Source organism: Sturnus vulgaris, chromosome Z (genome assembly GCF_052056855.1).
Source record: "Sturnus vulgaris isolate bStuVul1 chromosome Z, bStuVul1.hap1, whole genome shotgun sequence".
Classification (NCBI taxonomy): domain Eukaryota; kingdom Metazoa; phylum Chordata; class Aves; order Passeriformes; family Sturnidae; genus Sturnus; species Sturnus vulgaris.
Window position 1 is genome coordinate 72,657,735 of NC_142283.1, and position 19,481 is coordinate 72,677,215.

At 46.0% G+C, this 19,481-nt stretch overlaps 1 protein-coding gene across 1 annotated transcript in view; it reads right to left on the minus strand.

Annotated features, from left to right (window-relative positions):
• Window positions 1–18,668, minus strand: part of LOC148219922 (uncharacterized) — a 31,185-nt gene extending 12,517 nt beyond the window's left edge. The window contains exons 1-4 of the mRNA XM_088157032.1: window positions 18,532–18,668; window positions 2,630–2,812; window positions 1,833–2,060; window positions 571–813 (exon numbers count right to left, since the gene is read on the minus strand). Coding sequence (XP_088013158.1) covers window positions 571–813; window positions 1,833–2,060; window positions 2,630–2,812; window positions 18,532–18,592 — 715 coding nt within the window. The 5' untranslated portion in view covers window positions 18,593–18,668. The remainder of the gene's footprint in view (window positions 1–570; window positions 814–1,832; window positions 2,061–2,629; window positions 2,813–18,531) is intronic.
• Window positions 18,669–19,481: the final 813 nt, after the last annotated feature.

Below are 19,481 nucleotides of genomic sequence, written 5' to 3' on the forward strand. Positions count from 1 at the left end.
AGGGAAGTTACCATCTTATCTCTCCCTGCCCATCTCTCCTGAGACTGCCATGTCCTGCCATGCCCCCAGTGAGCACAACTCTGTCTCTGCGTGGAACAGCTCTGCATCCCCATCTCCTGATGACGGCATTGCTTTTCCTCCAGGTCCTTCCCTTACAGCCTCCTGTCGCAGTGCCAAGGGCTGAGCCAGTCCTGCACCATCGGGGCTCCCTTCATTCCCCTCTGCTCCATTTCCTGCTGCTGCAGGAGATGTCCCCCAAGTCCCTTATCCTTGGGCCAGCAGGGGAACAAGCAGACCTGCGCGTTCCAGGGTGGCATCTGGAGTCACAGCAAAGATATTGGAACCTCCACGGGCACCTGGGTGGCAGCCTCAGATCCTGTCCCTGGCCTGGGCTGGGAGCCCCAGACTCAGCCTGCTCAGGAACCACTGCAGGAGATTTCATTTTCCCAGCTGCTTCTACCTGGTCTCTTGTCTCCTGGCTGGGTTGTCCTCTTCAGCAGTTTGCACAGGCAGCACAGCCCCAAGAGGATGAAGGTAGAGGGGAGCTGCTTCTGCTGCAGCCTCACTTACCCGTACACAGGACATCTCCCTCAATGCGTGTCCAGGCACCTCTGTTCTTCCTGCCCCACCAGGTATCCACATAGTCTGGTCTTTGAGAACTCACTCTGTGAAAGGCTTTTGTACATTTGACCTCGGGGAAGGAGGGCTCAAGACCTTTGGGACAGGTCAGTGTCAGTTCTGTATTCTGTGGGTATTCAGTTTTTTTCTCTGAAAACTGAAGTTCTGCATCCCATTGAGGTTTTCGGCATTTTGCTGTCAAGGAGAAAATGTGAGAATGTGAGTCCTTCTCAGTGAGGGAATACTCAGGCATGAGAGGGACCAAGGTTTTTCCATTATGAACTGTGGTTAATATCAGCATTCAACACCATGAGGAACCCCAAGGGCCCCCAAGAGCAGGAAAAGAGCATGTGCTTGGGCAAGGAGGACCACAGGACCATGGGAGAGAGGTGAACTGAGGGGCAGGATCTGTCTTCATCCAACTTCCCCATGACATAAAACTCAAGATTAGGTTGGGAAGAGGTGCAGGGACAGAGAAAACTTGTCCCACATTGAAGGTTTCTAACCCTCTCCATCTTGGAGACTGCTCCCAGCTGGGACCTGACTGTGACCTGTGCCCAAGTGTCTCACACATATGGCAGGATGTCCAGGTCCCCTCCACGTGGAGGAAGCAGAGACCATCTCTGAAGAAAAGGCAAGCCCCCAAGAGAGGCCCCCATGGAACATGATACCTTAGATAAGAAATTGTTTACTTAGAATGTCTAATAGCAAGAAGTCACACCTCTGTAAACCCCTGTTTTATCTTTCTGTAATTCTAGTGGTCCATTTTTCTCTTAGATAATTGGTTCTTTTTCCTAAAATCTTTTGTAGATTGGTTAGTAATAGAATCCCTCATATTACTGGTCCAAATTCAAGACCCCTTAACCCTATGAAAATCCCCTTAGAACCCCACCCATTGGATTTGCTGGACAAGACCCCCTTCGTAGAAGACATAAAGATTCTGTAGAATCTCCTCTCGATCTCTTCCTCTTCTGGCTAAGAAGATACTTGCAAGCCTGATTTCACAAAAGAACTGAAAGCCTAACTCCGGGTTTTGCTTGCATTTGTACCTTGTAGCTGAGAACTGCCTGGGAGTCCAGGGAAAGCTGTCTCTTGTGGGGTGACTGACTCTGGCTCGAGCTGGCAGTTTTGGGGTCTACCAAAGCCCCACTCCAGCTACAGCTCTGAAGTGAGAAGTGCATGTAGCAGGGGAGATCTACTGGTTCCAAACTTACCCATGGTGCAGACCAGCTTCTGTGCCAAGCTGTGCCATGTTCCCCCAATTTCCAACACCTGCCAAGGATCCTTCTGGTTTGGAGAAGTCTTGTTTGCACATCTGATCACAGCAAGGGGAGGAGAGTCATTCATAAAGCAGCTCAGTGTCACCTCTTCACTGACCCAGTAAAAATCCTGGTTTGGGCTAAACTGGAGCTGTGAGTCCCACTGGGGTTTCTGGCATCTCTCTGCACAGAAGAGAGGAGAAGGAGCAGCTGTAAGCAGGATGGGAAGAGATTGGCTGGGATATCTCTTGCTCTGATTTTGACAGGGCCCATCTCCTTTGGTTACCACATTCAACTGCTGATCCCTCTCTTGCAGACTAGAACAGAGTTATTGGTGGCAGCAGACCACCCCAAGAGCAGTTCCATGCACGCTTAGTAGAGTCTTGCAGGTTTCCTGACTCAGGCTCCATTTGGATAAGGCTAGGCAGGGTCTGAATTCCTCTCCAGTTTTAACACAGAGTTCCATCCCCTCCCACCAGCTTGGCCATACCCCCAGGCACTGTTTGAAGGCACGGGGCTTACAGTAGCCCCCAGTGCAGGGACCCTTGTTCCTGCCTTTGAACCCCGCCAGGAGCACAGACCCCAGCAGGTGCCTACAGCAAGGTGCTGAGAGAAAAAGAGCATTGTCTCTGCCAGGACATGGAGGAAAGCCAAGGCCTCCCATTCCTGCACTGTCACATGCATGACCAGGTCACAGAGGGTCTGTCACCAGCTCAGGACCCTGGGTCAGGGTGGTGCAGGGCTGTGCTTACCTTTGCAGGTGGCAGTCTCATTCCACACGGTCTGGGCCCCTCTGGAAATGCATTGAATCTGTGGTACAGATGGCAAAAACTTCCCAGCACACCTGAGCTGCACCACTTCGTTCAAGTCATAGCTTCTCCTCTTCGGGTTAAACTGCAGTTTGGGGTCCCAGTCAGAGGGAGCTTTACATTTTCCTGTGTGCAAAGGCCAGGAGACAGAGCCTGAGGGTCACTGGGCTCCAGCAGCATCCTCATGGGGGAGGGTGTTCCATCCAGAGGGGTGCCAGTCCCCCTCTCTTCAGAGGGGTGGCAGAGAGAGCACCTCCCCGGATGAGCTCCATCCCCCAGGTGCTTTATCCCTCCTCACACCCTCAGGGGCAGTGCAGGAGGGTTATCCACAGGCCCTCCTGCCCACCCGCTTCTGCAGAGACACCCCAGCCAGAGGCATCCAGCAGCCTGGGGGATGCTGCTCTGTCCCACAAATACAGGGACTGTGGGAGTGCTCCAGACTCTCTGCTGGCACCACTCATTGGCATTCCTGACACGATCTGCTCACACCCAAACACACACAGCTGTTTGCAGCTAAATCCCACTCAAATTACCACTTTGCTTTTGGTCTGGATGCTACACTTGTTATGTCCTCTTCTCCATCCCTCTCACAAAATATCTGCCGGCTTCTAGGAGCCCCCCATATCCCTCCTATCCTCACCCAGGACAAGTGACACCCCCTCATCTGAGCTGGCAGAAGGGACTTGGCAGGGACTGCATGTAGCTATTTCACCAGCTGCACATTTGGTTGTGTTTTGCAATATGTAGATTGGGCAATTGATTGAAGTAACCCTCCATATTTGTTTTCCTTAAATTCTCGACAGGAGTGCTGCTGGCTCTCTGCATGGCCCCAATTTGGGTCTCTATCCTCTGATCAGATGCCACTTTTCACATAAGAATTGTAACCCTCCGTGAGTGTTCCTCCACCATACAAATGGAGCTGTAGGTACCCAAACTCTGTCCAGAGTTACCAGGTGCAATCAGGCAGGCACAGAGAGTTTGCCCGGCTTCCTACAACACCCAAGTGGCATCAGGACTCCCCAGAAAACCACGAGTGCTCTGCATGCCTCATGCAGTAGCGGACCAGAACAGCTGCACCACCCCAGACAGAAAGAAGCCCCTGACAAACAAGTGGAAAAAAAATATCCCCAGACCGGCAAAAAGCAACAAGTTATTTCAGGCAGGTGGGAGATACTCATGAAAGCATTTCCCATGTTTTAGTTTGCATTCGAGGACCCTGAACTGTGCCCATACAAAGGTTATTCATTGATGGGTATTCTTTGTTCCTAGAGTCAGCGCAGAAATGTGAACAATAGTCGCTTGAAAAGAGTGATATGGGACCTGGTCTGAAGCAAGAAGCAGATTGAGGGGATGGAGACTCTGCAGTGGAGGCAGCCTTGGGAGCTGAGGGGGCTGTGAGTGCTCAGGAGCATGGCTGGCCTCTGCCACATTGCTCCACTCTTGACTTCTGTGCAAGGGGGCCTCACCAGTTTTCCTTTTGTAACTGTCCCACACTTTCTGGTAGCTGAGAGAGCTCCCACGGCATTCAAAACCCACTGGCAACACTAAACATGGCAACCTGCTGGGCAGGAAACCAGGAGGAAAAAGAAATTCTCCTTTGCAGGCACTCAGCTGACGCAGGTGCAGATGTCAAGAGGTATCTGGGACAGCATCTTTCCACAAACATGGGTGCTCTGCTGGCAAGGGTGACTGCAGCTGCACAACAGAGCTCTGCCTTGCTTCCTGTTCTCCCTCAGTCTTATCACAGAGGAAAGCTCTTACTGCTGAAACTTGTTTCAGCATGAATGAATCTCTCTAGACTTACCACACTTCCTTGCAGAGGCCGGGGGTAACTGTGTTTGAAAAAGACATGTCTCATGGTTGCTGCTTTAGAGGCACAATACAGTGCAGACTAACTGCAGCAAAAATGAGAGCTAGTCTTTGCTCAAAGTTTGTAATTTTTCCTTTTACTAAAAGGTGCTACTTGTGCACAACTGAAATTAGGCATATTTAGGCATTATGCTAATGATTGTTTATTGGCACTTAGGACTCATTCAGTCTTTCATACAGGTATAGGATGGCTTGGGCTGGAAGGTTCCCAGGGCAAATCACTTAGTTCCAGGCCTCCTGTCATGTACAGGGACACCTTCCACGACACCAGGTTGTCCAAAGCTGTCCCGAGTCTGGCCTTGAACACTTTCAGGGATAGGACATCCACGTCTTCTCTGGGTATCCTGTGCCAGTGGACGTCAAAATACTGACTGCAATACTTGGAGTGTGACCATCCAGCTAACTCCTCCCCCACTGAATGGTCCATCCATGAAATCTACACCTTCACAGTTTGGAGACAAGGATGTCATGCAGGACAGTGTCAACTGCCTTGCACAAGTCCAGGTGGATGATGTCAGTCACTTCTCCCTTATTATCCACAAATGCTGTCACTCTGCCATAGAAGGCCAATAGATTACTCAGATATGATTTGTTCTTTGTGAAGCCATTCACAAATTATTTCCATGTGCCTTAGAATAGTTTCCAGCAGAAACTGCTCCATGATCTTGCCCGGCACCAAAGGGAGACTGACTGGCCTGGGTCTCCCTCATTTCCCCTTTTTAAAAAGGGGTTGTGCTTCTCCTTTTACAGTCGGTGGGAGCTTTACTGGAAGTAGCCTGCTGCAACTTCTCAGCTCTGATGGACAGTGTCTTCACCTCCACCCTCAGGACCCACACATGCATCTCATCACGTCCCAGGGATTAGTGCACCTTCATGTACCTCAGAGGGTCTCAAACCTGGTCTTTTCCTACAGCACGATGGTCTTCATTCTGCCAGTCCCTGCTTTTGCCCCCTGCAACTCAGGTTACTTTTCCTTGAAAAAAGAAAGCAGGTGCTGTGTAAGACTCCTGGGCTGGAAGTGGGTGTGAAAGGATTGCATGAACTGTGGTGGTGTAACAGCCACACATTTCTGCCTAGGCTGTCCACTTTCACCAGGACTCCAGAGAATCATTTCTCTAAGACTTGGGTACTTATCAGTGTAATCCTTTGCCAGAAACATCAGCCTCTTCTCTGTTGTCTTTGTTTCAGGTGAAAAGGCCTCCGCAGATGTGCAGACTTGATCCAGGGTTTCCTCAGTGCTCCTGTCAGTGTCTGCTGAGCTGGAATGGTGCTGGGATGCAGCACAGATTCCAGCACAGCCTCAGGCAGGGGTAGACACATGAAATGTGGTTCTGCAAAGACCACACGTGTGCGAGCAGAGTGTCAGTGGCCACATCTGCCCTTTGGACACAAAGACTGCACAAAGAGCAGTCCTGCAGGCAAACCCTCTTACTCCCTCCTTGCTTCTTCTCTGCTCTGTCCTTGTAAGCACCAGGGCTGTTCCTGTCCTCTTCAACTCATCCTTTCCCTCCCAAGGTCTCTGAGCTGTGTTTGATGCCATGTGCTTGCTGAGAGGAGCTAAGGAAAGCAAACACTGTTTCCACAGAGAAAACCACTGTTTTTCCAGTTGTATTGGAGAGTTGCACTACAAACCACTGAGAACACAAACATGGGTCTTACAGCGTATCTCTGCATTTGGGAATGGAGGTGATTATTTGGCCCCACTTTTTAAATTCCTCACGGGCTCCCCTGTGCCCTTTGACCTGCCAGACGTGCCCCTGTTGTGCTCAGGGGCAGACAGAGGCTGATACAGCACCCAGATCCAAGCTGGACATGGACTATTCTGAGCAGAGCCCAAGGGCTGGGTGGGAGAGATCAGAAAAGGCAGGCAGAGCCCACATCTCATTCCCGTACTCAAAGAATCCAGTGATTGGAGAGTACCACTTCAGGGGAGTGCAGGAGCATCAGAAATTATCTTGAGGGTTAACAGTGTCTGACAGAGGGATGAGTATGGCAAAAAAAGCTTGTTTGCCTTGCAGAAGGGCAGTGTACACCAGCGGGGCGGCCTGAGGGATTGCCAGAGCCTGTTTACCTCCTGCACACAGAGCACACTGCCAGCAGTGCCCAAACATCCCAGCCCCTCCAGGGCTTGCCTCCTGCCCACATTCCTGTGGCTGCAGAGGAGCTGAAACCCCTGTCACAGCACTGACACCATCGGCATCCAGGCATCTACAGCTGCTCAGAGTCCCTCCTGGTGGCATTTCTGATGATTGTTTGGGGGTAAAGCCTAGAAAGCTCTGCTTCTCTGCAGAATGGGGAAGAGAAGACACTTTCAGTCCATGCCTGTTTTCGTCTCAAGAACATTGCTGACTAAAATTCAACCCGGCCACACATCTTAGATAAGTCCAAGCCTGTCAGGCATGTGATTAGCAGTTGAGGCTTATTAGGAGAAACTAATCCATGGCTGCTGGGTGCAGTCCAGATGCACAGGCTGGGGGAAACACTTCTGTCCTCACCCTCCTTAAACTTCTTTCCAAACCATTCCATAAAAATTGCCGTGGGAAAAGGGCACCCTGGAGCAAAGGAGCCTGTGCTCTAACCCAGGGTCTTTCTGTGTGCTTTGGAGGTGCCCATGGGAAGCTATCAAGGGACCTCCACTGGAGAGGTGGAACTCCCCACTTGTGCAAAGCAGTTGGAAGTGTTTGTGGGGCTGGCACCCTGATGGAGAAAGGAGAGTGCTCAGACAAAAGGGGGAAAGAAACACTCAGCTTCCAACCCTGTAGGATTAACAGCAGTTCAGAGAGTAATGGAACAGTTCTCAGACACTGTTTTTCACTCTGCACAGTGGTGTGCAGAGAGCCGCCCACAGGCTCTCTGCTCCAACTAGAGGAAGGAGGCTGAGTCAAGTGAAGTTTCAGCAAGGAAAAAATGGTGTAGATGTGGCCAAATAGGCTCCTTTTGTAACGTGCAATGTGTGCTCACTGTGAAATGGGAAACACTGAATGTCCAAGACGGGAGTGGTAACAAAAGGTTGGTCTATTTGCCTCCCAAAGGCAGATATTTACTCTTTTGGTTTCTTTCCTAGTTGATGCTATTAAATGAATACCCTCCTCGCTGATATTGTTTAATACCCATGAATATAGAAAGCTTTTTTCAGAAATATCTGGACTGCTTGTCCCTGCTGCAAGGAGTTATGAGCCTGGCAGGCTAAATAAAGCCCCAGCATGGGTCAGAAGGGGAGGGTCAGGAGAAAGGAGAAACAGCTATGCTGATGTGATAAATGTGATTCGTGCTAATTAAGTTGTAACTATATTAACAAAATTGTATTTAGATCAATAGAAGACAATTGTTACAGAGTGAGAAGGGGGAGATGGGTGAGACAGGATAAAAGACATCTCCCAGATGTTGGGAGTCGAAGAAGGAGGTTAGAAGAAAGTCAGATAAGAATAGTCGAAGGACGAAGGTCTGATAAGCGGCATCTAGAAATACAGCTTCAACCTTGAAGCTGTCAAAAATGGAATGATCCCAAGCATGGGACTTAATTAAAGTCATGTTATGGAAAACATCTGCTCAGTCACACAGGGCGCCTGCGCTACCTGCAGGTCACACCTCGGTCACTGATGATGATGATGGGCCTTCACCGGAAATAAGACCCTCAAAAGGATAAGAGACCCCCAACCCATTAGTAGAGCATGCGCCGTGCAGTATAGTTACGTAGATCTTAGGAATAGAAACTAGGAGGAGTTTTCTAGAAACTTCTGTAGCCTACAGTATATAAGTGGGATTGTTAGCCTGGATGCTTTGGTATGTGAGGAATGGGAGCCACTTCCCATATCCCCGGTCGGAGGGGGGCCCCTCCCCGGTCGGTTTTGCTTATGCTTTATACGAACCTCAATTATACTAAATTACTTACTGCCAAATTTTGTATATTCTTAAATATATGCACTTTGATTGTTTCATCTCCAATACTTTAATTGTCATCTCCAATACTTTGATTGTATTCATTTTGTTACTATTAAAAACTTACTATTAAATTTAATCTTGTTGCTTGATAAATTGGAAAAAAATAGAACATCATTCATAACAATTTGGTGCCGAAACCCGGGAACTCCAGTCCAAGTGAAGAGTGGCTAGTTTTGGGAAGGAGCTCCCCACCAATTGTTAAGGTGGTCCCAAGGCTAGACCAGGCTCTCTTGGAAAAGGAGTTCCAAATTAAAATAAAGCATAAGCAAAAGAAGCTCGCTGCAAGGAGGCATGCCAGAAGAAGAAGGCTCCCGTGAGAACGCCGGCAGAAAGGGAAAGGTGCCCGTAAAACGTCTTGTGCACAAGAACCCTGTGCGAAAATGGGCTGTGTGAGTACCATGGGGTTGGGTAAAGGGGGCGGCTGTGTGCTTGTGTGTGAGTGAGGAATGTCTGAAAGGGGAGAGCGAGTGAATACCCCGGGAGGGACTGGGAGGGAAAGTCCCAGCCTGAGAACTCACGAGAAAAGTCTTTGAGAAGGGAGCTGATGCTCGGGAGAAGTGATTTAAGAAGGGAGTAAATGAACCAGGTTCAACTATCTGTTGGGAGGATAATAGATGGAAGTTTCAATACGTGATTAAGAAGGATTGTGGAAAGTGGCCAGAAAGAGAGGTTGGGGAGAGAATAAAAGGAAAAGAAGGAATTAGGTGGAAAACAAGTGGTTGGCAAAAGAAGTGAAATAGTGTATATTAAGTGAAGGAGTTGAACCGCAGAACGAATGAGAGAGAGCAAAGGAAATGTTGCCGCCAGAGATGGGTCAGAGGAAAAGTAAAATCTCTGACCCAGGGGTTGTGAATTATGAGAATAGTTCACGAGAACCCGGTGTGCCTGGGAACCGAGAGGGGGTTTCCCAGAAGGGGAGCGAGATTCCTCAGGACAGCCCCCTGGGGATAGTGTTACAATACTAAAGTACAAGGGAATCCTAAAGAGAAAAAGTAAGCAGAAAATTATACAGTACTGTATGTTTGAGTGGACAAAAGAAAAGATTTGTGCAAATAATTTGTACTGGCCAGAGTTTAAATCATTTGAGGATTAGATTTGTCAGGTTTTAAATCTATATATGAGTTCAAAACAACGTTTTAATTAAGAAGAAAGTGAATATGCTGCTTTGTGGCTTCCAAAAAGTGTGTAAGGGGTAAATTTATAGTTCAAAGGCAAGAAAAAAAAGGTTATTCGTTATACCCTTTGCAAACTAAAGGACGGGCAGCAAGAAGGAACTGGCTAAAGCCATGGGAATCGTTAAATCACCTCCCACCCCCATACAGACAGCCTGTCCAGCCTGTCCAGTCTGTTCAGCCCTTGGTCCCCGATGCACCCCCTATTCAAGTCGAGCCAGTAGCACACAGAACTAGAGGCAAAAGGGAACAAGAGGAAGAAAGTGACAAAGAGAGTGAGGAAGCAGGAAGGGAAGATAGATTATACCCTCTTAGAGAGGTTCCAATGGCAAATCTGGCCCCAGGACAGGGACCTATTGGTTACGTGAGTGTTCCCCTGAATACTAGGAACTTTAGGAAATTTAAGAAAGAAATGAGCAGGATGCCAGAAGATCATATTGAGGTAGCAAAGAATTAGGACTGAATATTTACACCTGAGCGGAATTGCAGTCTATTTTAGAAATCTTGTTTACAGTGGAAGAGAGAAATGATTAGATAGTCAGGAATACAGGCTTAGAATAGAGATCATTAGAAGCCAAACCAAAGAGATCAGAAATGGCCTATGGCAGATCCAAATTGTAATAATCAGGAGGTAGAGCATAGGCAAAATATGAGAGATTTCAGGTAAATGATTATCCAAGGTATTCAGGAAGCAATGCCCAGAGGACAAAATATAGGGAAATCTCTGAGTGAGCACCAAGGGAAAAATGAATGCCTGGCAGAATGGTTAAAGAGACTAAAAAAAAAAAAAAAAAAAAAAAAAAGGATTTGCAGTTATACTCAAGCATAGACCCTGATACACCAGCAGGGCAGGTCCTTTTGAAAACACAATTTGTAGCTAAGTCTTAGGTGGGGGACATCAGGAAAAAGTTAGAAAAATTGGAAGATTAGCAGGATAGGAGCTTCAGGAGTTGTTAAAGGAAGCACAAGAAGCGTATGTTCGGAGAGATGAGGAAAAGAAAATTAAAGCCAGGATTCTAATGACAGCAATCCAAGAAATACAAACAGCCACAAACACAAAGAATTTATCAGGAAAGAATAAAAAGAACAAAAAAATATCAGGTCCTGCTTCTGAGGACACAAGACCTATGTGCTTTTCTTGTCACAAAAAAAGGACATACACACACACAAAAAAAAAAAAAAAAATTAATTCAAGAAAACTAAGGGGGGTCAGGGGCTCATTTATTTAATATGAACCAAAATACCAGAAGACCCCTTGATAAAGCTGAAAGTAAATTCTCAAAATGAAAAAAATCATATTTTTAGTAGACACAAGGACTTTGTTTTAGTTTAAGGTAAATTTAGAAAGAAACTTTTGAATAGAATTTTTCTGGAAAACAAATTTAAGCAATCTTTTTTAATTAGTTAGAGAAAAAAAAAATATTTCCTCAGAGAGAAGTGGGAAAAATAACTATTTATTTAACAGGCAAAACACTTTTCAGTATAAAAATGAACAATATTAAACAACAAAACTTCTTATTGTTTCAAAAAGATGACAGATTCAAAAGAAGGTTTTTTTGTAAGTTGCAGCTTAACTTACTTAGTCTGGTATCAGTTCCTTCAGTGCTGGGAAATGCCTTGGCCCAGGCCAGGCTAGGTGGGCTACGGTGTGAGCTTCCAGAGCTTTCTTGGGTTTTCAGTCCAGAGCAAAATTGAATAATTCAAGGAAAAAAAAGAAGAAAAACAGACTCCAGGGAATTTTTTACTTTAATTGGTTAAGAAAAAAAAAAAAAACAACCTAACCAAAAAGCAAAAGAGAGTTCTCTCCCGCTGTCCACTGCAGACAACTAGGTCTGTGAGCAGGAATGCGGGGGAGTCAGTGTAGTTTCTGATAACTAATTCTGCACTTTTTCTCTCCTCTTTCACTCTTGGAATCAGTCTTAAAGCTGCAGAATTCAATATTCAACACCAACTGAACAGACTATTTCAAGCATCATAAAATAAAAAGAAACAATTTAGCTGATAATAAAGCGGGGGGGAGCCCTGGGAGAAAACGGCAGTGTGAGTGTGGCTTTTCGGGAAGCAAAAGCACAGGGTGGGGCAACATGCTTTTCCTTGGCAGAAGTGGAAGCTGTGAAGAAGCTGGGGGTAACCCTGAAAAAAGGATGAATTCTTCTGCCCAATAGTAAAAGAGCGGTGCCAGGACTTTTGGCCCAACAAATCCCAGACAGCTCACATGGGGGGATTCACTGGGGCACGAGAGCACTTTGTGACCATTTTTGTAAAATTTTATTAAAAAACAAATTACTCAAAAAAAAATTGTAATAAATCAAATGAAGCTAAGGAGAGTACTGGGTGCCAAAAGCTACAGTCCATATAGAGTTAGCATAGAACCACTGTACTTTAGGACCAAGGGAGAATGTGATTTTTTGTATGTGCAATGAAAAAAATATTATTTTACTGCTGTTTGAAATACCAGTTTAAAGTTGTTTTAAAAGGTGCATTATCAAAGTCTGGACATCCTGAATTAACTGCCAGCTGCAACCTCATTGAACCTGAAGGCAGAACAGCGCTGATGAGAAAGAATCAGACACCTCGTTGATCAATGAAAACAGCCCAGGAGGATTGAAAAATTTCTCCAAGAGCCTCCACCAGTCAACATTAACTGATTTATTTGAAGAACTACAACTCCAAAAAAAAAAGACTGGTAACACCTGTTATTAAGAGGGTCAAAAACATAATTAACACATTGGAAAAGTACTAACCATGGCTTAAAGTGTTGTCCATAAATTTGTGTTATTTGTACCTATTGTTTTAATTTGTAGTAAAAAGTAACTAGAGTGAAAAAAAAAATAATTGGTTTGTTTAAGTTGTGTATGTAAACAGCTAACTTTAAAAAAAAAAAAAAATTTAGTAATTTTTTTTGGAATGTTATTAGAACAAGTTATGTGAAAACAAATCTTGTAGTTGGCATATCTCCGGAGCTTTAGTGGATTAGGAAAAATAGCTAATCAATCTAAGGAGAAAGATAAGGCAGTGCTGCAGAACTACGAATACTTTGTGCCATCTTTGGAAAAAAAAAAAAAAAAAAGTTAAAATAGTTCATACGAACCTTATGAAGCCAAGGGTATCAAAAAGAAACAAATTCCAGGATAAAAACTTTGCTACCGAGAAGATGGACATCTCGGCCCTTGGCTGCAACCCAAGGGGCCTTGAGACAGGTAGAAAGTTAAAATTCCTGAGAATTATTTTCATTGTGCTTTCTATAATACCCCTGGCAACTGGCTAAAACCATAAGACAGCATGGAGCGAAAAAGAACAGACCATACAGGAACAAATTACAAGAAGACAAGCAATGCAAGAGCCAGCAGTAAAGAAACAAACTATTCCTGATCCCTGTGGGTCAAGGATAAGATGGAATCAGTTTTTGTGGCACATTCACATGTTACTGCTGCCTGTTATGACTGTACCAGCTTTTTAGAAAATTGTGTGAAAAGTCCAAAATTCTATTGAGTAAGAAGAAATTTAGGATTCAATGGGTGAACTCCTTATCCTAACAATAATCAACTTTGTCCTAGATATAAAATTTTCTTTTGTTTTGAAAAATATAATAATAGAAGTTGAAAAACAAAAAGAAACAAACAAACAAAAAAAAAAAAGATAGGAAAATATCAAAAGGAAAGAGTTAAGGAAATTAAATGAGCTGTATAAACAATTAAAACAGCACTATAGCGACTGGGATTTGCCAACTTCAAACAAAAATTTGTTTGTAGATCTAATGCAAGAAATTGCCACAGAATTGGGATTATCTAAATGTTTTGTTTGTGGAGGACTTAGAATGGCTAAAAGATGGCCATGAAGAGGTGAGGGTTTGGCTCCAGAACAATTTTTAAAATAGAATCATACACAAATTTCTAAGACCCTAAAACAGCCTAAAGGCTGGGTCCTGAGTCATCAAGTCATTGGAACAGTTTGTATAACTCAGGAAGGGAGAAAATACACTGAAGTGGTAGGATATACTCCTTGCCTATCTACTTTAGTAGTAAATTCAGACAATAACACAAAGACCTGGCGACCCAAGAGTCCTACTGGATTTTGGGGAATAGCAAAAGAAATGAATTGCAAGTGGAATAATCAAACTAATTTGTGCTGGCATAACAGTTCTGGAGCTAACCCCTACCAATCCATAAAAGACTTGAAATCTTATTGGGAACAACCAGAAAATACAAAAAAGAAAGATGGAAAGCCCCTGATGGAATATATTGGGTTTGTGGGCAACGAGCATACAGTGAACTACCCTAAAAATGGGAAAGAACTTGTACCTTAGGGATTATACGACCCTCCTTCTTTGTCATACCAAGGTCTAAGGGCGATGTACTAGGAACACCACTTTATGAAACCTTAGAAAGAAAAAAAAAGAGAATTAAATCTCGACTTTCCGATGGCGGGAGGAAACCAAAAATGGAAAGATGAAGAATGGCCTGCAAAAAGAATTATAGCATACTATAAACCTGCTACTTGGGCTCAGGATGGGTCTTGAGGATATAGAACTCCAATTTACCTATTAAACCGGTTAATAAGGCTCCAGGCCGTAGTGGAAGTCGTCTCAAACCACACAGCGGACGCCTTAAAGTTGTTGGCCAAACAGCATTCACAAATGCGAGCATTTGTATATCAAAACAGAATTGCCCTAGACTATCTGTTGGCAGAAGAAAGAGAAGTTTGTGGGAGGTTTTAATGAATCTGAGTGCTGTGTGGAAATAGATGACCACAGGGAAGCCATCACCAAACTTGCTGGCGAAAAAGTGGCACATGTACCAGTTCAAAAATGGAATTCTATCCTGAAAGCTGACTGGTGGAATAATCTTTTTGAGGGTGTGTGGTGGAAAAAATTAGGATTCATGCTATTGTGTTCTGTTTTAAGTCTATTCTTTCTGCCTTGCATGATATCCTATCTAATCAAACTAATCCACTCAGTAATTCAAGGAATGCAACTTACAGCCATGCCCATGGATCTAAAATCAACAGAAAAAAAAAAAATTAAATTCCTTGATGGTACTGAAAGCACAATCCACTTGCACTCGAAGGAGAAAAATCGAGAAAATAGTGACTGAATGCAAAGAGAATACCCTGGCATGAGAAATGTTAACCAAATTTGAGAAAAAGTGTGAAGAGCTAGATGCCACATGAAAAATGTTAAAAAAATTAGAAACTAGTATAAAGAAACATAGACAATACGAAGTAGCAACTTTTTAGAGCACGAATCAATATAATCAAAAAGAGAAATGGGGGAATTGTGATAAATGTGATTCGTGCTAATTAAGTTGTAACTATATTAACAAAATTGTATTTAGATCAATAGAAGACAATTGTTACAGAGTGAGAAGGGGGAGATGGGTGAGACAGGATAAAAGACATCTCCCAGATGTTGGGAGTCGAAGAAGGAGGTTGGAAGAAAGTCAGATAAGAATAGTCGAAGGACGAAGGTCTGATAAGCGGCATCTAGAAATACAGCTTCAACCTTGAAGCTGTCAAAAATGGAATGATCCCAAGCATGGGACTTAATTAAAGTCATGTTATGGAAAACATCTGCTCAGTCACACAGGGCGCCTGCGCTACCTGCAGGTCACACCTCGGTCACTGATGATGATGATGGGCCTTCACCGGAAATAAGACCCTTAAAAGGATAAGAGACCCCCAACCCATTAGTAGAGCATGCGCCGTGCAGTATAGTTATGTAGATCTTAGGAATAGAAACTAGGAGGAGTTTTCTAGAAACTTCTGTAACTTACAGTATATAAGTGGGATTGTTAGCCTGGATGCTTTGGTACGTGAGGAATGGGAGCCACTCCCCGTATCCCCGGTCGGAGGGGGGCCCCTCCCCGGTCGGTTTTGCTTATGCTTTATACGAACCTCAATTATACTAAATTACTTACTGCCAAATTTTGTATATTCTTAAATATATGCACTTTGATTGTTTCATCTCCAATACTTTGTCATCTCCAATACTTTGATTGTATTCATTTTGTTACTATTAAAAACTTACTATTAAATTTAATCTTGTTGCTTGATAAATTGGAAAAAAATAGAACATCATTCATAACACTGATAATTCAGGTCAGGCTCCTGGGTTCAGCGCCTTGCTTAACAGCAAAAGGTGTCCTTTCTTACACTGTGTTACCTCACACACAAAGAATAAAGGACAAGGTGAAATCTAAGAAGCAGTGGGCAAAGTTCAACCCTTTTGACAGGGCAGCTGAGCAGCTGAGAGAGGTGACAGCAAAGTGCACTGCAGTCTAGCTGTGTTTGATGCCATGTGCTTGCTGAGAAGAGCTAAGAAAAGCAATCACTCTTTCCACTAGTGGAGAGTTCTATTGCAAGGCACTGAGAGCACAAACAGAGGTCTTAGGGCATTTCTGTACTCCTCACTAGCAACCAAATCTGCTGAATGGGTCTTTAAGAGTGACGGAGCAGAGAGAACCTTGGGGATGCTCTGCTTGGGAATCATGGCAGGGAAAGGGGGTGGCAAAGCAAGTCACTGAGCAAGGCATTGTGAGGAGAGCTGGGAAATGGTGGCACTTTAACCTGTACTGGTCCACCAGATGCTAAAGAACATCTGACACGTGTCTAAGAACAGGAGGCAAAATTTGCGTTTCCTGAATCTGTGCTCTGGTGATGGGAAGTGGAAGCATGGTGGAGCACACAGTTCAGCACCCCTAGGGTGTCAAGCCCCAGGCATTCCTCTGCAGAACCTCTCAGCACTCCTGTTCCCCACAGGATCTACTCTATGTAGGCACTGTTTGGAATTCAGGTGGCACAAAACCTTTCAGATTGGCTATGGCTTAGTTTCAGCTACCACCCTCCCACCCCCACAGTTGATTATTGCAGCTGGGAGCCTCCTTAGAACTTCTTGTCAGCTGCCACTAGATCGCTACATAGTGTCAAGCAGGGCTGAGGAAAAAGGGGACAGGGCCAGCTTGGATCCCAGACCCTTGCTTTGCACAGAAAAAGTGCCCTAGAAGCTTTAGAAGCTTCTCCACTTGTCTCCACCTGCCCTGGGACTGTAAGGGAAGGAGAGTTCTGTACGGGTATGACATTTCAGGGAGGGAAGATGCCTTGTGAAAGCAGCACAGCAAGAGAATAAGATGACAATAGGATAAGGACACAATGCACCCTGCTGAGTGCACAGTGTCCCCGTGGTGGGGTGTGCAGAATAACAGGGCCAACCACACGTGTCAGCCACATCCTGTGCCTGTGGCTGTGCTGTTTCCTGCACTGTTCTCTGTGGCACCATGCACAGCAGGTTGTACCGTGTATCCGCCATGGAATATGCTCAGGGATCTCACCCTATTGTTCCCTCTCTCTGTCCAGCAGCTTTACCCTGCCCCACTGCCACTGTCAGCCCATTCCACCCTAGCAGGGATGGAGACACCCTCCTGCCTCCCTTGGGCCAACTTCCTTGCCCTGTCCCTCTGCAAGAGAAGGATCTTGATCCATCAGGGTGGCCCTCAGCGGAGATGCCAGGATGGGATGAGCCCACATGCTGAGGATGCAGGCAGGGCTGCTCACACTGCTGGGTGCGGCCACCACATGTTTTTGTCTTGGTTCCTGTTTTCACAAGCACCAAGGTGCAAACTCAGCAATATCATCGCTGCCACAGGCAGCCCCAGACTCCTCTGGGGATGGCTGGGTGACTGAGACCTGCAGAGTGTGACAGGAGTCTGCAGGCCTACAGGTCCCTGTTGCATCCCAATGTGCTCGACACAGACAGATCCTGGTCTTAGTGTGCGCCTTGGAAACAAAGAGGAAAGCCACAAAACACTTGGACACGGTTGCACATGCTGGCCTGGGAGGACACCTTCAGTGGGGATCTGGGCAATGGGAAGACACTTTGGGCAGGACAGTATCCTGTGTTACAGTGTCAGCCTTGTTTTTTGCATTACACTGTGCTGTGCTTACACTCTCTTCAACTTCACGGACACATTTTCCCAGGAAACAGGCTCCCGTGACAATTCTCACACAGTACAGACCCTAATGTCACTTCACATCAGCAATTACAGTTTGTGATCCCTGTGCCCTGTCACAGGCACTAGATCAGCTGTTTTCTCTAGCCTGCATCCACCCAGATACAACACCACAGTGGACTAGGATGACATGCTTAGATGCTAGTTTAATGATTTTTATCACCTAGCTCCAAGGAACTTAGTTTAGAGGAATACTCCAATTCAGACAGGTACAGAACAATGCAAGGTCACAGTTCCTGGACCCACAGCTCAATTTCCAGACAGTGCAGCCTCTGGGGAGGACAAATAACACGTGAGCCTGTAAATTCCCACTGACTCTGCTGGCATCAAAGTGTGCAGCCAGTGTAGGAAGCGCTCAGCAGAACCCAGGCATGCCCTGATCCTTCCAGCACCAAGGAAGTCCATTAAAGAGCAATTCCAGAATATTATAACTCTTCTCCCCAGGCTCTCCTGGGCACCCTGGGGCTCAGCTCATGGCTTCCCTGGTCTTTGTTGGGCACCAGAACCTATCTCCTCTGTGGTGAGGACATGGCACCCTGACACTGTGCAAGGACAGATGGACACCTGCTATTTCCAGCTCCATGGAGGAACGCTACAGACTCTGCTGAGGCTTTCCCAGCACCCCAAGCTTTGCTGCCCTCCATCCCCAAACAGAACTCTGCCTAACCACACCCCAGCTGGTGGATTTGGGCCCTGGTGTGGACGTCAGACCTCTCTGGTACAGCTGCTGCATTCTGCATGCCATGAAGTTGCCAGCAGCTCTGCAAAAGGAGGACAAGAAAGCTTCTCTTGGGACACAGGAGGGGGCACTGCTTACCTTTTTCCAGGGGTTTCCTAAAACTGTTGGTAGAGGACTTACCAAGATTTTGTGCTGCCAGCAGAGGTGTGAGGAGCAGGAGAAACATCCATTGCAGGACCATGTTTGCCTGTGCTCCCAGGGCAGGATTGAGGTCTCAGCTATGCTGGCTGCCTCACTGCACACCCATCTGATTGTGAGTAGTGCAAGCACAGAAAGGAAACAGGCACGCAGAGAAATCACATATGGTGCAAAAGGCTTCCTCATTGGAGAGGGAAACTCCACCAGTGTCAGCTGTGCCTTCTTTCTCTTTCAGCTCTGTGACCCTTTTGCAATCTGGTTGTCTCTAATTTCTTGTCTAAAACCACAGTTTCTAGGTCTTCTGTCAGGAGCAGCTATTAACCACAGCTGGGCTGCCTCATCCTCCAGCACAGATCTCAGAAGGACTTGTGAGATGTTCTGACTCATGGCTGGGCTTTAGCAGGAAGATATGGCTTCCGTACTGTTGGGGGTTGATTCTTTCCCTTTTCTTTCTGTGGAATTTTTCCCATTGTTATGCTAAGTATTTGTGGCTACATCTTAGTATTAAGTATTAACAGTTTTCTCTCGCAGGGGGTTGGGTATAGGGGGGAACACAAGAAAAGGAGAGGTGGAACAGAGGCCTGGGCTTGCGCTCTCGCTCGCTCTTTGAGTCGGAGGAAGGCGGCCGATGTTGCTACCTACCACCTTTCCTGCAATCCCGACGCCGGGAGCCACCTTCCCTGCTGTCAGACATCGCACTGCTGCCTTCCCACTTCATCTCTCTACCTCCGGACACTCTGCCGAGCACCACGACCGACGCCGTGAAGGGGGAGTCGCTCCTCCATCCCTCTCAGCCCTGGGCCGCTGCCGCCATCACTCCAGCCCCTTCAGCTGCGCGGGGCCTGCCCTGCCCACAGCACCGGGAACTGAGCGCAGGGAGACGGCCTGTGGCCAAAAGGGACTGGAACTGTGCTACACTGTTCTGTTTTGTT